The sequence below is a fragment of the Telmatherina bonti genome, assembly GCF_933228915.1.
Source record: "Telmatherina bonti genome assembly, chromosome: 10".
Lineage (NCBI taxonomy): Eukaryota > Metazoa > Chordata > Actinopteri > Atheriniformes > Telmatherinidae > Telmatherina > Telmatherina bonti.
The window spans coordinates 38759202-38781701 of NC_136628.1; the positions used below are offsets into that span (position 1 = coordinate 38759202).

Below are 22500 nucleotides of genomic sequence, written 5' to 3' on the forward strand. Positions count from 1 at the left end.
TATATATATATATATATATGCTGTGTGTATACATATGGTGTATACACATACTTTCCTGCATACATACTCAAATATAAAAGTACATATGTAGTTAGGTGTGTATGTATTTATTACGTACACACTTCCATACCTGCATACATATATACATACATGTACTTGCATAAAAACATAAATATGTATTTACACACAGTTTGCCAGCTGCTGCAGGAGACACCACCTCCATCTTCCTGTTGCCTTCAGCGCCATCAGACGGCTTTTACCTGACCGCTGATAAAAACCGTCCCGACGACGCACCAAGTCGCTTCCCGGCGGGGTCTCATGGCGTTGCTTAGTGCGTCCTCGCTGCTACTTTAACTCCACGTTTCAATGCTGTCATGGTTTGTGTATCTCCTCAGTCAGAACAGAAACTTTTTTTGTACTCGACTTTATTAAAAAATAACAAATCCATCATCGGGAAGAAGTGAACACACACACACACACACACACGTAAAACACCACATCCTGTTTGTTGTGAAAAGAATCGTAGCAAGCTGAAAGTTTTCTTTGTGATAAATCGAAGGTTTCTGATGACGAGTCGTTAGAAAATCTCTCCTGATCAATAAACACCTTCATTTACATTCAGACTCAAAAAAACTACAAAAATATTCATTTTTACACTTTTCAGGTTCTTTGTTCCGATTCGTCTCCAGAACAACCGTGTGCACGTGAAACGTGCATGTTGCAGATCGTCACGTGTCCACAGATTCATCAGAAGGAAGTCGGACAGTCCCGACGTGGTCAAAGCTACGTAAGAAACGTCCCCAGCCACCGTCAGGACGCCGTCCTGGTCCGCACCAGAGACCTTTTCACTGCTGTAGAGCTCCGCCCACTCCGCTCTCATTGGCTGAGGATGAGCTGCTGCAGGTACAGCTGCGTGAGGCCTCGCAGCTCCTCCAGCATGTAGTCTTCAGGCATCGGCAGACGGCCGACGTGCGGCGCCAGCTGGGTGAGCGGGATGCTGAGGTCGCCCTGCTGCAGGCTGAGCACCACTCGCAGGATGTTCGCCACGCGCTTCGCCATCTCTGCAGAAGAGGGGGCGGGGCTTGTTAGTCACATGATGTTGACGTATAGAAAACGGATTCTATCAATAAATAAACTGAAATCTGAGCTAAAGTTCAGAGAAAATCTGTTCATTCATACAAACTAATCAGAGCAGATTTTTTGCTGTGTGATGTTTTAACGTCTCCAACAAACTTTTTTATCAACTTTTCAGTTCATTGTGCTAAAAAAAAAAAACCAAAACTGTCTTGTAATTGACAGGTAGGAAACATGCTGGGTAATAACATAGTAATAACATATGTACTTAAAATAGACTCAGTTATAGATAATATGTAATTCATTAGTAATTACAGGGTTAAAGTATAATTAATACATTTTATACGTAGTGACAGTAATAACTGATGACTCATGTAATTAGTGCATGGACTTATAAATATAAACCAGGATTCCTAATTTATCTCAACTGAAATTTCTTCACATCTAGAGAGTTCTACTGGACGGGGGAGGGGCTTACGCCTCTTCTAGAGAGTTCTACTGGATGGGGAGGGGCTTACGCCTCTTCTAGAGAGTTCTACTGGATGGGGAGGGGCTTACGCCACTTCTAGAGAGTTCTACTGGACGGGGGAGGGGCTTACGCCACTTCTAGAGAGTTCTACTGGACGGGGGAGGGGCTTACGCCACTTCTAGAGAGTTCTTCTGGACGGGGGAGGGGCTTACGCAGCTTCTAGAGAGTTCTACTGGATGGGGAGGGGCTTACGCCGCTTCTAGAGAGTTCTACTGGATGGGGAGGGGCTTACGCCACTTCTAGAGAGTTCTACTGGACGGGGGAGGGGCTTACGCAGCTTCTAGAGAGTTCTACTGGATGGGGAGGGGCTTACGCCTCTTCTAGAGAGTTCTTCTGGACGGGGGAGGGGCTTACGCCGCTTCTAGAGAGTTCTTCTGGACGGGGGAGAGGCTTACGCCGCTTCTAGAGAGTTCTTCTGGACGGGGGAGGGGCTGACGCTGCTTCTAGAGAGTTCTTCTGGACGGGGGAGGGGCTTACGCAGCTTCTAGAGAGTTCTACTGGATGGGGAGGGGCTTACGCCTCTTCTAGAGAGTTCTACTGGATGGGGAGGGGCTTACGCCACTTCTAGAGAGTTCTACTGGACGGGGGAGGGGCTTACGCCACTTCTAGAGAGTTCTACTGGACGGGGGAGGGGCTTACGCCACTTCTAGAGAGTTCTTCTGGACGGGGGAGGGGCTTACGCAGCTTCTAGAGAGTTCTACTGGATGGGGAGGGGCTTACGCCGCTTCTAGAGAGTTCTACTGGATGGGGAGGGGCTTACGCCACTTCTAGAGAGTTCTACTGGACGGGGGAGGGGCTTACGCAGCTTCTAGAGAGTTCTACTGGATGGGGAGGGGCTTACGCCTCTTCTAGAGAGTTCTTCTGGACGGGGGAGGGGCTTACGCCGCTTCTAGAGAGTTCTTCTGGACGGGGGAGAGGCTTACGCCGCTTCTAGAGAGTTCTTCTGGACGGGGGAGGGGCTGACGCTGCTTCTAGAGAGTTCTTCTGGACGGGGGAGGGGCTTACGCAGCTTCTAGAGAGTTCTACTGGATGGGGAGGGGCTTACGCCTCTTCTAGAGAGTTCTTCTGGACGGGGGAGGGGCTTACGCCGCTTCTAGAGAGTTCTTCTGGACGGGGGAGAGGCTTACGCCGCTTCTAGAGAGTTCTTCTGGACGGGGGAGGGGCTTACGCCGCTTCTAGAGAGTTCTACTGGATGGGGAGGGGCTTACGCCTCTTCTAGAGAGTTCTTCTGGACGGGGGAGGGGCTTACGCAGCTTCTAGAGAGTTCTACTGGATGGGGAGGGGCTTACGCCGCTTCTAGAGAGTTCTTCTGGACGGGGGCTTAGGCTTAAGCAGCTTCTAGAGAGTTCTTCTGGACGGGGGAGGGGCTTAGGCGGCTTCTAGAGAGTTCTTCTGGACGGGGGAGGGGCTTAGGCGGCTTCTAGAGAGTTCTTCTGGACGGGGGAGGGGCTTAGGCGGCTTCCAGAGTTCTTCTGGACGAGGGAGGGGCTTACGCTGCTTCCAGAGAGTTCTTCTGGATGGGGGAGGGGCTTATTTCACCGATTCTGATGCTAACGGAGAGAAAACTACACATTCTTTCACATTACTCCCTAAAAGTCTCCAACATGATCAGAAAAGTCTCAAAACTTGTTGAAAGACACTTCTCTTTGGAAATGTGGATTTCTAAACCTAGCGCAGGGTTAGCGAAGTGCTACGTTTTCGGCAGAACTCTACAGTGTGCATCTTATCAGCACGTCTGGCGGTATGGCCTAAAAATAGATTTTTTTAAAAAACCAAAATCCCATTTTAATCTATTAAATCTATATAATTTTCGTTAATCTGCAGATTTTTGGTCAGCTGTATCTGGCTTCAGACATGCTCTATGGCATGTGAAAGTGCCCCTCCCACACTGAAAAGCCTGTGTTTCCATTACACCTTGAAATACGCAAAAACTAAATATCGCAATAAACGCTAATTGAAACACCCACGTTTAACAAAAAAAAACCAAAAAAAAAAAAAACCAGCAAAACGTTCCTAAAAATTTTTTTACGCCCTCATGATGAGGTTTTTCAGATGTTTCGATAAAGAAACGTAACGCAAAATTGTAATGTAACTTTTATTTTGCATTTACGTGTCCGCGGACGTGACGTGACCATTTAATTTCAAACAGCGAATTTCAGAGTATTAGAAAATGAGGGAGAAAATCCGTAGAAAATTCTCCGCAGGAAGTAGAAAACCCTAAAATAACGCTACATGCCTACTTTGCATAAACTACAATTTTCGCAAAATCTTGCTAGTAACAGGATTTTACAAGACTTGAAGCTAATGTGCTAATCACCGTTCAGTGGAAACACCGCAAATTGTAGTTGTTGGTCGAAATGTACAAGTATCGCTTTCATTTTGCCAAAAGCCGCGATAGAAATGCGGAGGAGCCCTTCATGTGGTTCTGTGGTAAACCAGCGGGAATGGCGCTATAAGGTACGGAAACCCAAACGGTGGAGAGGCAAAAAAAAAAAAAAAAATCTAATTTTTATAGAAATTTTCATAAACAGTGAATTCAAATTAATTGATTAATCGCCCAGCCCCAGTTACCAGTATCACAATGAGTATTAATATATGGGTAATAACAGCTTTATGGTAATATGGTAGTAATATACAGGTAATAACGTAGCAAATTAACTGACAGTTGTAATTATAATCAATTTAAATATGCAACCACATTTACTTTAGTTGATAAACTGATATATTGAATCTATTGATCACTAAAGACTTTCGCCAATATTTATAGAAAATAATTCAGTTTTGCTGTTTTTTTTGGGAACAAATGAGTAATTCAGATATTCAGACATTTAAAAAAGGTAAAAATCCTAAAAATGATATTCGATATTTTTTCTAAGCAGGATGGGAGTTATTTAAATAAATAATGAAAAGCCGTTTCAGTGCGCGAGCGTCACCAGACGGCCAGGAGGACGGACGGATTAATCATTTATTGTTTTATTTACTGAACTGAGCTTGTTTTTAAGCTAATTTTTACTAAATGGAGACATGAAGCGTAAAATGTGTTCAGAAACAACAAACATTGGAGAGAATGTGAAACGTTCGTTGCCCTCATTCAGCCAATCACGGGAGGGCACAGCCCAGAAGTGTGTTGTGCTCTCACCGGATTGGGCGAGGCGATCTCTGGCGGTGCTGCAGGGCAGCAGCTCGATCCTGCTGCAGAGAGACGTGACGTCGGTGTACAAACGCTCCAGCTCGTAGCCGGAGCTCTCCACCTGAAGACAGAAACCACGTCAGCCGATCTTTCTCCCAGGTGAGTTTAGTCTGACGGTAGAGACCAGGACGTAACGCTCCAGTTTGTTTTAAAGACGTCTTTCAGACACAAGACGGATCAAAGTTTACAGAAAAATTCCAGACACGACCCTGACTGGTCGTTCCACCTGAGCCGACGGCGTCGGTACCTGCTGGATGTCCTGCAGAGTCTTGATGACTCTGATGTAGTCCAGGTAGACCCTCCCGGCAGTGTCCCAGTCCTGGATGGTGGCGCAGTGTTCAGGGACCGCCAGGCCTTCCAGGAACTCCAGAAGGTAGTCGTGGTTGTCGTTGATGATGCAGTCTGGAACAAAGCGGATGTTTTAAACATTCCCAGACGGGCTGGACAGATGAAGAACTCGCACACCTTCTGGTCGTACCTGAGGCCAGGTGCTGGATGAGCAGCCGGTGGCACTGGTTCCAGTGTCCGGCCCGGTACAGGTGCAGCGCCTGCAGGTGGCGGTCGGCGCCGTGGTGGGCCCGGGTGGCCTTGGCCTCGTGGATCCACCGCTCCGGGATCAGCAGCCTCTCGGTCAGGAAGCGCTCCCGGCGAACCGACTCCTCGGTCTCCTGCAGGGGGCAGTGCAGGGTCAGCACCTCCCTGACGGCCCGCTCCCGTTGCCTGGAGACGCAGGAGGAAGATGAGGACCAGCGAGAACCGTCGACGTGACGAAGGTCTGGTAAACGTACGTGTGGTCGGGGATATGCAGCAGGATGAAGACGGCCATGTGCCAGAGGCCGGCGCTCTCCAGCTGCGCGGCGTAGCTGGCGTGGAGGAGTCCCTGCCGCGAGGCGCTCAGGTGGCTGTAGTGCAGCGCCTGCAGGACGCCCCACAGGTGCCAGCTGAGGCGGTAGTCCAGCCGTTGCCAGGTGACGGTCAGCGGGTCCAGCAGCTGCTGCAGGCCGTAACGTCTGCAGGAGGATTTCAGGTCAGCGTCTGCTTTCTGCCACCAGGCGGCGCCAGAGTTCTGCTCCAGGTTACCTGTCGCTGTAGAGCTTCAGCAGGTGGAAACACAGGTCGTACAGCGGCCGCTCCTCCTCCTCTTCATCAGGCGGCTCCTCCTCCAGGTAGGGGGGCAGGGGGGCGCCGGCGTACCTCCCGCCCTCAGCGGAACCCTGCGGGTCAGAAACAGCCGCGTTAAACACGCCTCGCCTCCACAGACAGCAGGTCAGCATTCAGGCTGCCCGACCTGGAAGGCCGCTTCGTATCTGGCGAGGGCGTCGGCGACGGACGCCGTCGGCGGCAGCATGAACCAGAGGTGGACGGCCACGCAGCGCTTCCAGTCCAGCTGCGAGCAGACGTTCACCACCGAGTCGGACGACTGCCAGACCTGCAGGGAGACGGAGCGGCGTCAGACTCCAGAGAAAACCAGAAACCTGCTCAGACCAGTTGGGACCAGTTGCTCCTACTGGTTTTCCCGCCAGCAGGGTGAAGATGCGAAGCCGCTCCTCGCTCAGGTAGCAGTCGGTCTGCATCCGGTTCCAGTCGGCGAGCTGCAGGGCCAGCAGGTCCCGGCAGAACTGAGAGCCCACGGCCTGGGACAGCAGCAGGGACAGACGGTGGTCTCCTGGAGACAAAGCTGGCCGTTAGCGGCGTTCCTACCAGATCTGGCGCTGCGCCGCCGATGACGTCGCCGTCTCCGATTGGCTGACGTTGTGGTTGGTCCGTACAGCTTGTCGTAGGAAGGTTCATAAAGAGATCCATCGTTACCGACCCAACAGGACTCGAACGGCCGCGTTTCAGGAGGAACCGAATAAATACAGTAAAAATAAAAACTTATTGTTAACGACTCCTGTTTAGTTCATAACGGTGATTTATTCACAGTTCAACCAGCTTCTAGCCACAAACCCCGGCTTCTAGCCACAAACCCCCGCTTCTAGCCACAAACCCCCGCTTCTAGCCACAAACCCCCGCTTCTAGCCACAAACCCCCGCTTCTAGCCACAAACCCCCGCTTCTAGCCACAAACCCCCGCTTCTAGCCACAAACCCCCGCTTCTAGCCACAAACCCCCGCTTCTAGCCACAAACCCCCGCTTCTAGCCACAAACCCCCGCTTCTAGCCACAAACCCCCGCTTCTAGCCACAAACCCCCGCTTCTAGCCACAAACCCCCGCTTCTAGCCACAAACCCCCGCTTCTAGCCACAAACCCCCGCTTCTAGCCACAAACCCCCGCTTCTAGCCACAAACCCCCGCTTCTAGCCACAAACCCCCGCTTCTAGCCACAAACCCCCGCTTCTAGCCACAAACCACCGCTTCTAGCCACAAACCCCCGCTTCTAGCCACAAACCCCCGCTTCTAGCCACAAACCCCCGCTTCTAGCCACAAACCCCCGCTTCTAGCCACAAACCCCCGCTTCTAGCCACAAACCCCCGCTTCTAGCCACAAACCCCCGCTTCTAGCCACAAACCCCCGCTTCTAGCCACAAACCCCCGCTTCTAGCCACAAACCCCCGCTTCTAGCCACAAACCCCCGCTTCTAGCCACAAACCCCCGCTTCTAGCCACAAACCCCCGCTTCTAGCCACAAACCCCCGCTTCTAGCCACAAACCCCCGCTTCTAGCCACAAACCCCCGCTTCTAGCCACAAACCCCCGCTTCTAGCCACAAACCCCCGCTTCTAGCCACAAACCCCCGCTTCTAGCCACAAACCCCAGCTTCTAGCCACAAACCCCAGCTTCTAGCCACAAACCCCAGCTTCTAGCCACAAACCCCAGCTTCTAGCCACAAACCCCAGCTTCTAGCCACAAACCCCAGCTTCTAGCCACAAACCCCAGCTTCTACCCATAAACCCCCGCTTCTAGCCACAAACCCCGGCTTCTAGCCACAAACCCCGGCTTCTAGCCACAAACCCCAGCTTCTAGCCACAAACCCCAGCTTCTACCCATAAACCCCAGCTTCTAGCCACAAACCCCAGCTTCTAGCCACAAACCCCAGCTTCTAGCCACAAACCCCAGCTTCTAGCCACAAACCCCAGCTTCTACCCATAAACCCCCGCTTCTAGCCACAAACCCCGGCTTCTAGCCACAAACCCCGGCTTCTAGCCACAAACCCCAGCTTCTAGCCACAAACCCCCGCTTCTAGCCACAAACCCCCGCTTCTAGCCACAAACCCCGGCTTCTAGCCACAAACCCCAGCTTCTAGCCACAAACCCCGGCTTCTAGCCACAAACCCCAGCTTCTAGCCACAAACCCCAGCTTCTAGCCACAAACCCCAGCTTCTAGCCACAAACCCCAGCTTCTACCCATAAACCCCAGCTTCTACCCATAAACCCCAGTTTAACGTAGTCTGGCTGCTTTACGGGGACCGGTGTTTCCCTGCGAGCGCCGCTGGTTTTAATGTTCTGATAATGATCAGAAAATCGATACATCAGACTAAAAAGGACTTTATTGGTTGTGTAAATAAAAGCAGAAACATCTACTGATAGACTGGACTCGACTGGAGCGCGGCGGCGGCAGGACCGCCAGCAGATCTGGTACCGACGCCGCCAGACGTCCGTAGGTGGACCCGATACATCTACAGCTTAGACAGAAAACACTCCGGATTCGTCTTCCTCACCTTCCCTCTGTGCGACTCGACACGCTTCGCTGAGCCGGTTTCCCGTCAGGAAGCTAAAGATGGCGTCGGTGTGGCGCTCCTTCCCCGCCACTGCCACCTCCTCCTCCACCCTGTGGGCGGAGCCTTGGGACAGCCAAGCAGAAAAGGTTCTCCTCCTCTCCAGCTGCTGCTCATAGTCGCCGAGTGTCTCCGAGTCGGGATCCGAGGGGCCCAACCGGCCCCACAGGGCCCGGCACAGAGTCCAGACCTCGGCCCAGTAACCCAGGAGAGCTGCAGAGAGAAAGGTGTTAAACCGGAGAACACCTCCATCCTGGTCCCGCCATTCCGGTGCCACTCACGGTCCGAGTCACCCAGCTTGTCCTTCAGCTCCGTGATCCAGTCCGCGTACTCGTGCAACGCCGCCACGCCGGCCTGCGGTTGCACCAGCGGGCAGCAGGACCGGTCCGGGACGTCGACGGCACTGTGCTTCAGGCAGATGTCCAGAGGTCGCTGCAGCAGCGCCCGGCTCTCCTCTTCATCCTCCTCCCAGCTCCTCCCCTGAGGAGGATCCAGAACCACCAGCTGCTCCAGGACCACCTTGTAGGGACTTTCTGTCAGGCTGCAACACAAAGACCAATGTTACCTTCGTCCAGACCGCAGAGACCAAACATCAGCTCCACACATCGAACCAGCCAATCACACGGCAGTATGGAGACGTCTCGACCGGAAAATACAAATATGGGCAAAGAGGTGGAGCTGAGAGGGGGGCTGTGAGCGTCATGGTGGATGATTGACATCGAGCGAACTCCGAGCTTTCTGTAGCTAAGAGCTAACCGAGCTAACCCGGAGATAACAGGAGCTAACCAGCTAACGGAGGTAAGCGGGCTAAAGTTAAGTCACGTTGTTAACCGGCTAAAAACCGCGGTTGTTCTACGTTCTTCTTACATGAAGTGGGAGATCGGTACCTGTCAATCAAAAGGACACGCCCCTAAATATGCCGAATTTTGAGATTCGGGCAAGTTAGAAAAAAATTCAGTCCCCCACAGTTGTCATGAAGGTAAACCTGACCTATTAAACCTAAAATAGGTGTTTATTCCCGCTGTAAACGCGTTTATTCCCGCTGTAAACGCGTTTATTCCCGCTGTAAACGCGTTTATTCCCGCTGTAAACGCGTTTATATCTGCTGTAAACGCGTTTATATCTGCTGTAAACGCGTTTATTCCCGCTGTAAACGCGTTTATATCTGCTGTAAACGCGTTTATATCTGCTGTAAACGCGTTTATATCTGCTGTAAACGCGTTTATATCTGCTGTAAACGCGTTTATATCTGCTGTAAACGCGTTTATTCCCGCTGTAAACGCGTTTATTCCCGCTGTAAACGCGTTTATTCCCGCTGTAAACGCGTTTATATCTGCTGTAAACGCGTTTATATCTGCTGTAAACGTGTTTATTCCCGCTGTAAACGTGTTTATTCCCGCTGTAAACGTGTTTATTCCCGCTGTAAACGTGTTTATTCCCGCTGTAAACGCGTTTATATCTGCTGTAAACGCGTTTATATCTGCTGTAAACGCGTTTATATCTGCTGTAAACGCGTTTATTCCCGCTGTAAACGCGTTTATTCCCGCTGTAAACGCGTTTATATCTGCTGTAAACGCGTTTATATCTGCTGTAAACGCGTTTATATCTGCTGTAAACGCGTTTATATCTGCTGTAAACGCGTTTATATCTGCTGTAAACGCGTTTATATCTGCTGTAAACGCGTTTATTCCCGCTGTAAACGCGTTTATTCCCGCTGTAAACGTGTTTATTCCCGCTGTAAACGTGTTTATTCCCGCTGTAAACGTGTTTATTCCCGCTGTAAACGTGTTTATTCCCGCTGTAAACGTGTTTATATCTGCTGTAAACGTGTTTATTCCCGCTGTAAACGTGTTTATTCCCGCTGTAAACGTGTTTATTCCCGCTGTAAACGTGTTTATATCTGCTGTAAACGTGTTTATATCTGCTGTAAACGTGTTTATTTCTGCTGTAAACGTGTTTATATCTGCTGTAAACGTGTTTATTTCTGCTGTAAACGTGTTTATATCTGCTGTAAACGTGTTTATTCCCGCTGTAAACGTGTTTATATCTGCTGTAAACGTGTTTATTCCCGCTATAAACGTGTTTATTCCCGCTATAAACGTGTTTATTCCCGCTATAAACGTGTTTATTCCCGCTATAAACGTGTTTATTCCCGCTGTAAACGATATATTCTGGAGAAGCTCTGCGTCATTGTGACTGCTGGGAAATTCACGCCTCTTGGGACTCGAGTCGGCAGCACGTTTGGGTTAAAAACAGCGACTTTCTGAGAGGACACGTTTTCCTGTTAGAAGATCCAGAAAGTTCTTCTCCAACAGCAAGCTGCAAGTAATACCAGGAAGAACCCAGAATATCAGTACTGGTGGATCCGGGTGGACCATTAATCCGAGACGTCTTGACTCCGAGACCAGAACCAGGAAACCGGAATTCCTTTGCGGGAGTCAGAGATAACCAGGGCTTGCTACGTTACTCCGAATACGCTTCACTTCCTACTGACAAATCTCCATGGTAACACAAGCTCCGCCCCTGTTGTGTGTGCGTGCTCTGCTGAAGATGTAAATCGCTGAGTTGATACCGAGCTTCTAGCACGCCTATCGGGACTGCTGGGTAAAGCCCGTTATGTAAGGCTGGTTCTTCCTCCAGAACCAGAACAAAGTTCTTGTTTCTCACGGCAGACGCAACGAGCTTCGATCCCGCTCCTGGTCTCCTAGTTCTGGACTCTGATTGGTTAACACATGGCGGTGGGCATGTCTCTTACGGTTTGCTCCGGGCCGGTGTCGGCAGGAAGCTGAAGTCGGTCTTGGCGCCGAGCTGGTGAGGCTCCAGCGGTTTGGACGAGCTAAGAGGGACGCCGGAGTGGGCCAGCTTCCATCCGGGCCCCCAGCCCACCCTGAAGGAGCGGACGGCAAACAGTCCCATGTCCATCAGTAGATCCACCTGAAACAACAAACCGTCACTTAGCAGAGAACTTCCAGAAGACCTGGACCAATCTGGACCCGCCAGCACCAACCTTTCCCCGAGTCACAGAGTCTTTGAGCGGGACGGGCCCGCCCAGCCGACGGACCCCCACCATCCTGATGGAAGGCTCTGGAGTTCTGGCAGGCAGCAGGAAGGAGGACGGACCCAGGCTCTTCCGGTCTGATGGTTGGGACGGTTCCTGAAGAGGAGGCCGGGGGGAGTCGGAGAGCTGGGACCGGAGGCCGGAGGTGAAACGAGCCTGAAGAAGACCGCCGACTGCAACGAGTCCAAAATCCCCACCTCAGAGGCGAGTCACAACTTTCATTTGAGGAAGAGGAGAATTCTTACCTGACGGACGAGCAGGAGCGCCGGGCAGGACGAGACGAGGAGACGAGACGTCAATGACCTTCATCACTCCCGCATCCTGGAACATGTCACCCTCATCGTCATCCTCAGCAAACAGAGACGCCTTCATGATCTGTCGGGTCAGAGGAACCAGTTCAGATCTGGTTAGACCAGCAGCTAAACCAGTAGCTGGACCAGCAATCTGACCAGGAGCTGGCGGCCTTTGAGGACAGACTTGACACCCGGCTTGCGTTTCCATCGCTGCCAGTTGGGACATGAAGCGCTATCCCAGTCAGACCAGTTTGGGACAAAACTACATGGGTTTGATTTCCAACAGACTACCCGCTGTAGCCGGTCCGGTCCTGCTCCCTAACGTAAACAGTGACGTCCGTCTCCAATGTATTTCCACTAGTTTCCTACGTTACTGCAGTTGTTAAGCCATTCATCCACCAGGGGGCAGCGCTGACTTCCAGTCAGTGTTTTCACACCAGTTGGTAGCAGTGGGGTTCTTTACAATTAACCAAAAACAGCAGAAGAAGAAAGGTTTGGTGTTTTTACGTTTTATTTTTTATGTTCTTAACTCCTCTCCCTGAGCCTTCACCTTATCGTGATGGAGGGGTTTGTGTGTCCCAACGAATCTAGCAGCTATGTTGTCGGAGGCTTTACGCCCCTAGTAGGGTCACCCATGGCAAACAGGTGTCTAGGGAATCAGACCAAGTAGGGAATCACACTCCTCAGGCTCCCTGGTAAGGTCTATTCAGGGGCCTCAGGATTGGGTTCCTGCTTTTTGCAGATGATGTGGTCCTGTTGGCTTCATCTGGTCGTGATCTCCAGCTCTCACTTTAGCGATTCGCAGCCGAGTGTGAAGCGGCTGGGATGAGAATCAGCACCTCCAAATCTGAGACCATGGTCCTCAGCCGGAATAGGGTGGATTGTCCTCTCCGGGTCGGGAGTCAGGTCCTGCCTCAAGTGGAGGAGTTTAAATATCTCAGGGTCTTGTTCACGAGTGAGGGAAGGATGGAGCGTGAGATCGACAGACGGGTCGGTGTGGCGTCTGCAGTAATGCGGACTCTGCGCCGGTCTGTCGTGGTGAAGACGGAGCTGAACCAGAAGGCGAAGCTCTCCATTTACCAGTCGATCTACGTTCCTACCCTCACCTATGGTCATGAGCTGTGGGTCGTGACCGGAAGGAGATCTCGTATACAGGCGGCTGAAATGAGTTTCCTCCGCAGGGTGGCCGGGCTCTCCCTTAGAGATAGGGTGAGGAGCTCGGTCATCCGGGAGGAGATCAGAGTAGAGCCGCTGCTCCTCCGGAGAGGAGAGGAACCAGTTGAGGTGGCTCGGGCATCTGGTCAGGATGCCTCCTGGACCTCCCTGGTGAGGTGTTCCAGGCACGTCCCTCTGGGAGGAGACCCCGGGGAAGACCCAGGACACGCTGGAGGGATTACATCTCTCGGCTGGCCTGGGAACGCCTCGGGATCCCCCCGCAGAGTTGGCAAATGTGGCTGGGGAGAGGGAAGTCTGGGCTTCCCTGCTTAGGCTGCTGCCCCCGCGACCAGACCCCGGCTAAGCGGCAGAAGAAGAAAAAGAAGACGACAACGTTCTTAACTTCACCTCTGAAGCAGGGTTTCTGCTAGACGTAAATGGTGGTGCAACACCACGGCTAAATGACGCCACTGCACATTCAGAATGATGACGCTTTTCGTCTTTATGTCCCACGAGCAGCTGACCCGGTTGTCAGAACTTGCTCCGAGGCTCGGTGCAGTTCTGCAGGCAGCCGTGGCGTTCTCGCCACTATTACCCTCCCCAGCATCAGGCGGGTGTGGGGAACCAGAACGTCGCCAGGTAAGGCGTTCATGCCACCGGCGGGAGACACGATGCACCAGGTGCGGCAGGTTTGTGTGGGTTATGCTTCAGCATGCAGGTGATGGCAGCCGTTAGACTGCCGCAGTGCCCAGCCCGTCCTCTCGGCGTCGTTGGACAGGACAGACATTGCATCTTTCAGGGTAACCTGGACCACCCAAGACTAGTGGATCTAAACCAGTTTCATGGACCTGAAAGCAGTTTGCGTGATGGCGTGAAGCGTTTCTACCTGCAGGGTGTGTGGGTTGATCCCCAGAGATGACGCCATGTGGCCGGACGCTGAGAAGCCGTCGTGCTCCGAACCGCCGACTTGCTTCCCGCCGGCCGTGTCTGTCTCCCCCAGGAACAGCTCGCCGGCCTCCTCCGCCGCCATGGCGCTCTCTGTCGGCAGGCTCTGAGTGATGTCAGCCATGTCGCTGTCCAGCTCCGCCACGCCGCTCGCCAGGTCCACCACGGTGGACTGAAGACGGAGAGCGTGAAGAGCAACCGAGACAAGATGATAAAAAACCTGATCAGACGAGCTTTAAGGAAATTTCCAAAAACTTTATTTCCATATTTAAACATTTCATGTGGTTTAACTGGTTTGACTGGTGGTAAACACGGTTGGACATAAAGCAACTGGTTTTAATGGTTTCCATCTAAAGCTAGCTTCTGATTTAACCTGATCAACATTCAACAGTTTGAAAGGTCTCGCCGAGACCTTCTTCTGTGGTTTCAGACCCTTTGAACTCCTTATAAAGCCAACAGACAGCCGAACCCAACCGGTGGCGGTTACCGTGGCAACACACAAACACTCAAGCCGCTGAAGCTTAACACGTGGGTTAAACCAGCTTAGGTGTGTCGGCGGTTATGGTGGCTGGGCGCCGGCTGCTATACCTGAGCCTGCGGCGCCACCTGCTGCTGGGAGGGAGGAAGTAGCTGCTGCAGCCTGGAGGCAGGAAGTGACATCATCTTCAGCTTCTTGGGGTCGGCTTTCGGCGGGACGTCTTCGTCCTCGTCGGAGTCCTGGAGGCCATATTTGGAGAAGTGGGCCACCTGCGAGAGAAAAGGGGGAGGGGTCAGTCCCACCTGTGACCTGCTGACTGGAAGTGGCGTTTTGAGAACTCGAACCTCGAACACCCAAGACCCGGTCTCAGGGCGGTACTCCAGGAAGCGGGCTCCCTGTTTCCGGGACGCCTTCTCCAGCCGGCCCTCGTAGTTCATGTCGGCCAGGCGTTCGGGGCTTCTGATCTGAGTGCAGGTGGTCTTATCGTTGGGCCAAACGCCATCCAGAGTCACCTCCGCTCGCCTACAGAGACATCGAGGACAAAAACATGAAGATCAGGACAAAAACCGGCTGACCGGCTTGAGATGGAAAAACGTCTGAGTCCGGGTCGCCTGGAAAGACCAGAAGACCGAGACCAGAACAGAATTATCACCAAATAAAAGAACAAACAGTTTGAAATAACCATCCGCTTTCACCTGTTTAGCCCCTCCCCCTCTGCCGGCTTGTTCTTGTCGTCCGGGTACACGATGACCTCTTTACGTCTGAAATGGACGATCTCGTCCAGGTTCAGGCCCGTCACGTTCACCTCGCCGGGGAAGAAGACAGAGCCGTAACCTGTAAGGACCAACCAGAGACCCAGTCAGAGCGCCCAACCCGAAACCCGGCAGTCGGAGCGCCCAACCCGAAACCCGGCAGTCGGAGCGCCCAACCCGAAACCCGGCAGTCGGAGCGCCCAACCCGAAACCCGGCAGTCGGAGCGCCCAACCGGAAACCCGGCAGTCGGAGCGCCCAACCGGAAACCCGGCAGTCGGAGCGCCCAACCGGAAACCCGGCAGTCGGAGCGCCCAACCGGAAACCCGGCAGTCGGAGCGCCCAACCGGAAACCCGGCAGTCGGAGCGCCCAACCGGAAACCCGGCAGTCGGAGCGCCCAACCCGAAACCCGGCAGTCGGAGCGCCCAACCGGAAACCCGGCAGTCGGAGCGCCCAACCGGAAACCCGGCAGTCGGAGCGCCCAACCGGAAACCCGGCAGTCGGAGCGCCCAACCCGAAACCCGGCAGTCGGAGCGCCCAACCCGAAACCCGGCAGTCGGAGCGCCCAACCCGAAACCCGGCAGTCGGAGCGCCCAACCCGAAACCCGGCAGTCGGAGCGCCCAACCCGAAACCCGGCAGTCGGAGCGCCCAACCCGAAACCCGGCAGTCGGAGCGCCCAACCCGAAACCCGGCAGTCGGAGCGCCCAACCCGAAACCCGGCAGTCGGAGCGCCCAACCCGAAACCCGGCAGTCAGACCAATCAGAGTCATCGTTACCTTTCCTGCCGATGGTGAAGTTCTCCACAACACATTCTCCGTTTTCATCCACCATCTCTGCCAGATCGTCCAGGGAGGGAATGGTGTAATATCCGGCTCGGCTCAGAATAATTCCTGGAAGACAACAGGAAGCCCCAGTTAGCTGGAACGTTCTGCCTGACGGGAGGGAACAGACCCGGGTCCAGGCAACCAGAACCCAGGTCTGGAACCCGGTTGCATCTCTGGTTGACTAAAATGCAAAGAGCAGCTTGATGGACAGGCGACGATGGGGGACAGGCGACGATGGGGGACAGGCAACTTGTACCTGCAGGATGAGGGGACTGTTGGGTCTCCTGCTGCTCCTCCTCCCTCTCCTCCTGCAGAGACTCCTCCCCCAGAGAAGCAGACACATCCTCGCTGCTCACCTGAAAGGACAAAAACAAATCGTTCACAACCCACCCGTCACCATGACGACCGTCAGAGCAGACCAGAGGGAGGGTGGCGCCGACCTCGAGGCCGTTCTTGGGCGGTTTGTGCATGTTGAGCTCGCTGATGGTGTCCTGGAGGCTGGTCTGAGCGCGAACATGCGGGATGGGCTTGGCGATGGGGTTGACGTAGAACTGCGTGACTTCTTGGTCGTCGTCGGCGCGGCCGCTCGGACCTGGAACCTCGTCCTCGTCTTGGCTGCAGGCAGAAAGTGTCGTTAGGAGGCGACGTTAGGAGAGCAGCGAGCGGTTTCCTGAACCGGATTAGAAGCAGGTACCCGTGTCCGTTGTGCGGATACTCGGACGGCGAGGCGAGGTCGTCGCCATCTTTGTTTGCAGGACTGCTGAACTGGCTGCTGTTCAGGTTCTTCAGAACCAGCTTTTTGATGCTCTTCCTGGAAAACAGGAAACACAAGCGTGACGCTGCCGCTGAACGTCTGGCGGGACTCAAGGCTGAAGAAACAACACGGTAGCCGTGGTGACAACACCTGGGCACAAAAGCGCCGTTGGTGAGCGACGGCTCGTCATCGTCCAGGCCGTCGAAAAGCTGCGACTTGGCGGCTCCGGAGGACGTCAGTGCTTTGGGACGGACTCTGGTGGCGGGTCGGGGGGTCAGCTTGTAGTGGGTGGGCGTGGTCAGAGCCTTCTGGGCCGTGGGATTGGTCGGTTTTAGACGCTGCCAGAAACAGGAAGGAGCGATGAAGAAACCGAGGTTTCGGATTGAAACAGAACGGCGGAACGCTGACTCACCTCCTCTTTCTTTTTGGGGTCGGACAGCGGGTTCCTGAACAGAGGTGAGTCTCCATACGGCGAGTACGCCAGGACGCTGAGCTGCTGCTGCAGCATGGCCTGCTGGGCGGCGTTGGCACTCGGATCCGTCAGAGCTGCAGGAGAAAAACACGTAAACGGGACGTAAACGCTGTGGCCAAGCCAAAGGAAGCAGCTCCTCACCAACGGGCTGCTGCGGCGCTCCGAAGCCAAGGCCGCTTGTTCCGCTGCTGAATCCGGTTGTTCCAAACGTCCCCATCGTTCCCAGAGCCGTTCCCAGTTTGTTCTGGTTGTTCCCGAACAGAGACGGTCCTGCGCCAACTGCCGTACAAACAGAGTGGCGTTACGAGACGACGGCGGCCTCCCAGTATCAAGATGAAAACAATGAAATGTGGCTCAAAACCAGAAAAATTCCTTTGGAAAATTTAGCAAATACGACAAACGTCTTGAACGTTTATGTAGGACCGGTCGGTGAGTTGGAGGAATTTACTGATTATTTTAATTTCATATAAAATATCATGAAAAATGGAAAATATATAAAAGACATAAGATAAATAAAATTTTAAACAGTTTCATTGTTTTAAATTACTTATCTTAAATAAAAATATAAAAGTATACTTCAAATTTAAAATGTACAAGTTAAAAAATATTTTTTTAAAAAGTTTTATTTAAAAGAAAAAAGTTTGTTATTTTTCAATTTCATACAAATGTAAATATGTGTTAAATTTAATTAAATGTATACAATTTTTTTTCAAATCAACTAATAAAAATACATTTTTAAAAAGATTTAAAATAAAAACAAATAAATATTTATATAAATTTGAAAGAATTCCTGATGAGAAAAAACATTTAAAAGAATAATTCAGCTTGCAGTTAAAATATTTAAAAATATTTAAAAACTTCTCTAAAGACAAAAATATTTAAGGAAAATTTATTATTTAGATAAATACAAATAAAAATTAATTTGAATAAAGTAGATAAAATTCAAAATACATTTTTGTTTTAAATTCTGTAAAAAAGAACATTTTTAAAAAGTTATTTTTGTTTTTTTAGGAGCTTATTTTACAAGAAAGTAAAATGTGAAATGTTACCGGTCCCGAAGCTGGTTCCCAGTCCGGTTCCCAGCCCGCCGGTGTTGGCCTTGTTCCCGAACAGACCCCCTCCTGCAGGATTTGCACCAAAACCTGAAACCAGAAACACGTTTAGGAGCGGAGACCACCTGGAACCAGGATGTCTGGCGACGTACCGAAGGTGGAGGTGTTAGCTCCGGTTCCCAGCGTCAGAGCGGGCTTGTTTCCAAACAGTCCGGTTCCGGTTCCAAAGGACGGAGCGCTGGTGGTGGTGGTCCCGAACCCGGCACTTTTATTCCCGAACAGACTGGGCTGGAGAGAGAAGACGCGTTTCGTACTGGGATCGTTTATCTCACCACCAGCAGAGACTCAGCTTCGTACCTGCGTCCCGACGTTCCCGAACCCGGCAGCCGTTTGGCCAAACAGACCCGATCCGGCTCCAAAGCCGGTAGCGGTGCTGGTCTGAGCCGTGCCGAACAATCCACCGGACTGGGACGCCGCCGTGTTCCCAAACAAGCCCTGAGGACACACGGACTCACCAGTAAACCCAGTTTCAGAACCACCCTACAAGCCAGGGTCCGCTTCTCTAACCCGACCCACATCGGTCCAGCTCTCCATGACACTAAACATCTTCAGACACTAAACCCAGAACCAGAACCAGTTGGAGCAGATCTGAACCCTCCGACAGAAACTGTCTAAGGTATCCGAGCTCCCGACACGCCGGGTTCTGGTTCTGGAGAGGATCTAACCCCCCGTCAGACCCGCTGAGGTCCAGGGGTTCTGGAAGGACCCGGTTTTTTCCAGGTATCTGCTGGTTCAGATCTTTAGTGGCGTGAGTAAAATCAGTGATGATGACCAGTCGGGGGGTTCTGGTCCGAGGTGAAGACACGGGAACCGGGTCGGGATGAAGAACTGGTCTAACTGGTGCAGAACTCACCATGCTGCTGGTGTTGGGCTGGACCATGGTGCTGGTGTTCCCGAAGGAGAACCCGGAGCTCTGGGTGGTGGCGGGCTGGCCGAAGGGCTTGAAGAGGCTGCCGGCCGGCTGCTGGTTCTGCTGGCCGAACAGACCGGCGCCGGTGGTACCGAAGCCTCCGGAAGCTGGAAAACAGAAACGGGACATCAGAACCGCCACCATTCCAAGTCAAACCGAAGCGTCGGACCACCTACTGGCTCCAAACGTGGTCTTGTTCTGGCCGAAGGAGAAGCTGGTGTTGGCGGCGGAAGAGCCGAAGAGGCCGGTGGCGGCGCTGGAGGTCGCCGTGGCGCCGCCGAACAGACCGCCGGTGCCTGGAGCCATGGGGTTGGTCGGGCCCTTCCTGCCCGCCTGGTAGTCCTCCAGCCTCAGCTCCTGCAGACAGTTTGGAGGGATGAGAAAGGTCTGGACCGCCGGAAGGTTCCGGTCGGACCGGCGCCGGCGTGCAGGGTGAGTCTGACCTCCAGGGACTTGTTCTCGTACTCCTTCATGGCCGTGATGCACTGGTGTTTGGTGTTGATGCTTGTGGTCACGCCCGCCTTCACCATCGTGTCGCTTCCTGTCGGAGGCTGAGGAACACAAAATGCCACGTCAGTAAAAGGAGCCGGACCCGGTTCCGACCAGGTCCAGAGACGTGAAACGCCACGCGATGGCTCTCACGTTGAATTTAACGGTGGTTCCTGGCTGCTGCGTGGCGGAGAAGCCGGAGCCTCCAAACAGGGAGCTGGAGCCTCCAAACGGGTTGGAGGTGGTGTTGGTGGCGCCGAACAGCCCGCCGCTGCTGGTGCTGGTTCCGAAGCCTGCGGCGGGACGGGAAGGAAGTGTTTCAGAGGGCAGACAACCACACCAGAACCTTTAACGGCCACAACTCACTTCCAAACGAGCTGGGTTTGTTGGCGCCGAAGGCATTGTTCTGCTGGGAGAAGAGTCCGCCGCTGGTCCCGGTCCCGGCGTTCCCAAACAGACTGGTGGACGTCCCGCCCGCCGCTCCGAACCCGAAGCCGGTGCTGGTGGAGGAGGTCGCCGGCTGGCTGAAAGTACTGGACCCGAACAGACCGCCTGCAGGGACCAACCAGAACCACATTCATGTGAATCCACCAGGAAATAATTCTGACAGACGCAGCGCCGCCAGACACGTGGCTGCGACGCCTGACACGCCTCCACCTAATAGATCAATTAGACTCCATCTGTAATTAACATCAACAGAAGGTCATCCGATCAAAGCTGTTTGAATCCAGGTCCGGTTCCAGGACCGGATCCAGGTCCAGCTGAGGATTCTGGAAAAAAAAGAGAAAAAAAAAAAAAAATCAGCATTGACGAACCAGGTTTATTCTGCGCAGAGCCGAACAGTCCTCCCGTGTTGGTGGTGGCGCCAAACGCTGACGTCCCGAAGCCTCCCGTCGTCCCAAAACCCGTGTCTGGAGGACAGGAGAAGAAGAGTAAGATCCTGCAGCGACCAGAACAAGACATGGTGGAAGAGGCGGGACGGGAGGCGGGAGAGGAGGCAGGACGGGAGGCGGGACGGGAAGCGGGAGGCGGGACGGGAAGCGGGAGGCAGGACGGGAAGCGGGAGGCAGGACAGGAAGCGGGACAGGAGGCGGGAGGCAGGACGGGAGGCGGGACGGGAGGCGGGACGGGAGGCGGGACGGGAGGCGGGACGGGAGGCGGGACGGGAGGCGGGACGGGAGGCAGGACGGGAGGCAGGACGGGAGGCAGGACGGGAGGCAGGACGGGAGGCAGGACGGGAGGCGGGACGGGAGGCGGGACGGGAGGCAGGACGGGAGGCGGGACGGGAGGCGGGACGGGAGGCGGGAGGCAGGACGGGAGGCGGGAGGCAGGACGGGAGGCGGGACAGGAAGCGGGACGGGAGGCGGGACGGGAAGCGGGACGGGAGGCGGGACGGGAAGCGGGAGGCGGGACGGGAAGCGGGACGGGAAGCGGGAGGCAGGACGGGAGGCGGGTAGGGAGGCAGGATGGGATGCGGGAGGCAGAATGGGAAGCGGGACAGGAAGCAGGAGGCGGGAAAGGAAGCGGGAGGCGGGACAGGAAGCAGGAGGCGGGACAGGAAGCAGGAGGCGGGACGGGAGGCGGGAAATGAAGCAGGAGGCGGGACAGGAAGGACAGGAAGCGGGTCTGGACAAGCTGAAATAAAAAACTTACTTTGTTGACCAAAGGTGGAGGAGGTGCCGAACCCCCCCGCCCCTCCACCAAAGGGAGTACTGAACGACTTGTTGAACATCCTGCGACGCTAGCAGGACTTCATAGGTCTGGAGACACACACAACTCTTCATCATCATCATCAGAAGTTACAATGTCAGAACTGATTACAACACAGAATAAGTCAACAATCACACACACACACCTAAACAGTTGTGACTTTGATGCATCATAAGATTAAAAATTTGAGTTTTGTCTCGATGAGTTTCTAAATAAATAAATAATTGTTGTGACATTAAAAGCCTACAAATATAAACGTAGACATAACTGTAGAAACAGGAGCTTTTTATAGAAAATAAAACACATTAAAAACAAACGTTCATCTTCTAGACTCAAACGTCAACAGCATTGGACAGGTGTGTGTGGGTGTGTGTGTTGACCTAAAGTTGACCTCTTCAACCAATCCCAGCCCTCATTCTCAACCTGTGGACCAATCAGACTGCAGTATTCTGGTGCTGCTGGATCCATCACACATCCAGGTAAAGGTTCTTCTTCTGGTGTTGTGTTTAAAATCTCCGTGGCAACGTGGGAAAACCAAAACAACCTAGATTCCTCCTGGAGACTCTCATCACCAACAGAGCAAGTATGTAAAACAGGTCTGAATATGGCTGCAGTGAGTCATTCTCGTGTTGTAAGAACCCCCCCCCCCCCCCCCCGTCTTTATCTTTATCTCCAGCAACACATTAATCCCAGTACATAATGGGGAAAAGGTCCGACAGACCATGTTCAGTCCATTGTGGGACAGACACACACACACATTCAGAACCGACTTTGGGCTTAGGGTACTCCCAGCTCCACGTGGAACCAGCCCAGCTGCTCTGTGACCCAGTTAGGCCCATGAAACCCAAACAGAACATGCTGCTGTGGCAGCTGGAGGACTGCTGGGCCATTTAGAGTTAGACCTTTAAATGGACCGGTGTGGGCCGGTAGTGTCGGCCGGTAGTGTGGGCCGGTAGTGTCGGCCGGTAGTGTCGGCCGGTAGTGTGGGCCGGTAGTGTCGGCCGGTAGTGTGGGCCGGTAGTGTCGGCCGGTAGTGTCGGCCGGT

The 22500-nt window shown here is 53.3% G+C and overlaps 1 protein-coding gene across 1 annotated transcript in view; it reads right to left on the reverse strand.

Annotated features, from left to right (window-relative positions):
• Positions 1-354: 354 nt before the first annotated feature.
• The window catches only part of nup98 (nucleoporin 98 and 96 precursor), a 22718-nt gene continuing 572 nt past the window's right edge, over positions 355-22500 (reverse strand). The window contains exons 2-35 of the mRNA XM_079247586.1: positions 21399-21505; positions 20561-20656; positions 20112-20297; positions 19899-20038; positions 19700-19807; positions 19433-19613; positions 19200-19363; positions 18644-18781; positions 18439-18574; positions 18284-18376; positions 17376-17513; positions 17175-17308; positions 16913-17100; positions 16703-16819; positions 16449-16623; positions 16265-16364; positions 15961-16074; positions 15128-15266; positions 14777-14954; positions 14543-14701; positions 13896-14126; positions 11807-11936; positions 11511-11734; positions 11259-11437; positions 8785-9044; positions 8447-8716; positions 6302-6459; positions 6082-6222; positions 5874-6007; positions 5582-5803; positions 5272-5513; positions 5041-5195; positions 4743-4854; positions 355-1061 (exon numbers count right to left, since the gene is read on the reverse strand). Of these exons, the coding sequence (XP_079103712.1) occupies positions 877-1061; positions 4743-4854; positions 5041-5195; positions 5272-5513; positions 5582-5803; positions 5874-6007; positions 6082-6222; positions 6302-6459; positions 8447-8716; positions 8785-9044; positions 11259-11437; positions 11511-11734; positions 11807-11936; positions 13896-14126; positions 14543-14701; positions 14777-14954; positions 15128-15266; positions 15961-16074; positions 16265-16364; positions 16449-16623; positions 16703-16819; positions 16913-17100; positions 17175-17308; positions 17376-17513; positions 18284-18376; positions 18439-18574; positions 18644-18781; positions 19200-19363; positions 19433-19613; positions 19700-19807; positions 19899-20038; positions 20112-20297; positions 20561-20656; positions 21399-21477 (5406 nt within the window). The 5' untranslated portion in view covers positions 21478-21505 and the 3' untranslated portion in view covers positions 355-876. The remainder of the gene's footprint in view (positions 1062-4742; positions 4855-5040; positions 5196-5271; positions 5514-5581; positions 5804-5873; positions 6008-6081; positions 6223-6301; positions 6460-8446; positions 8717-8784; positions 9045-11258; positions 11438-11510; positions 11735-11806; positions 11937-13895; positions 14127-14542; positions 14702-14776; positions 14955-15127; positions 15267-15960; positions 16075-16264; positions 16365-16448; positions 16624-16702; positions 16820-16912; positions 17101-17174; positions 17309-17375; positions 17514-18283; positions 18377-18438; positions 18575-18643; positions 18782-19199; positions 19364-19432; positions 19614-19699; positions 19808-19898; positions 20039-20111; positions 20298-20560; positions 20657-21398; positions 21506-22500) is intronic.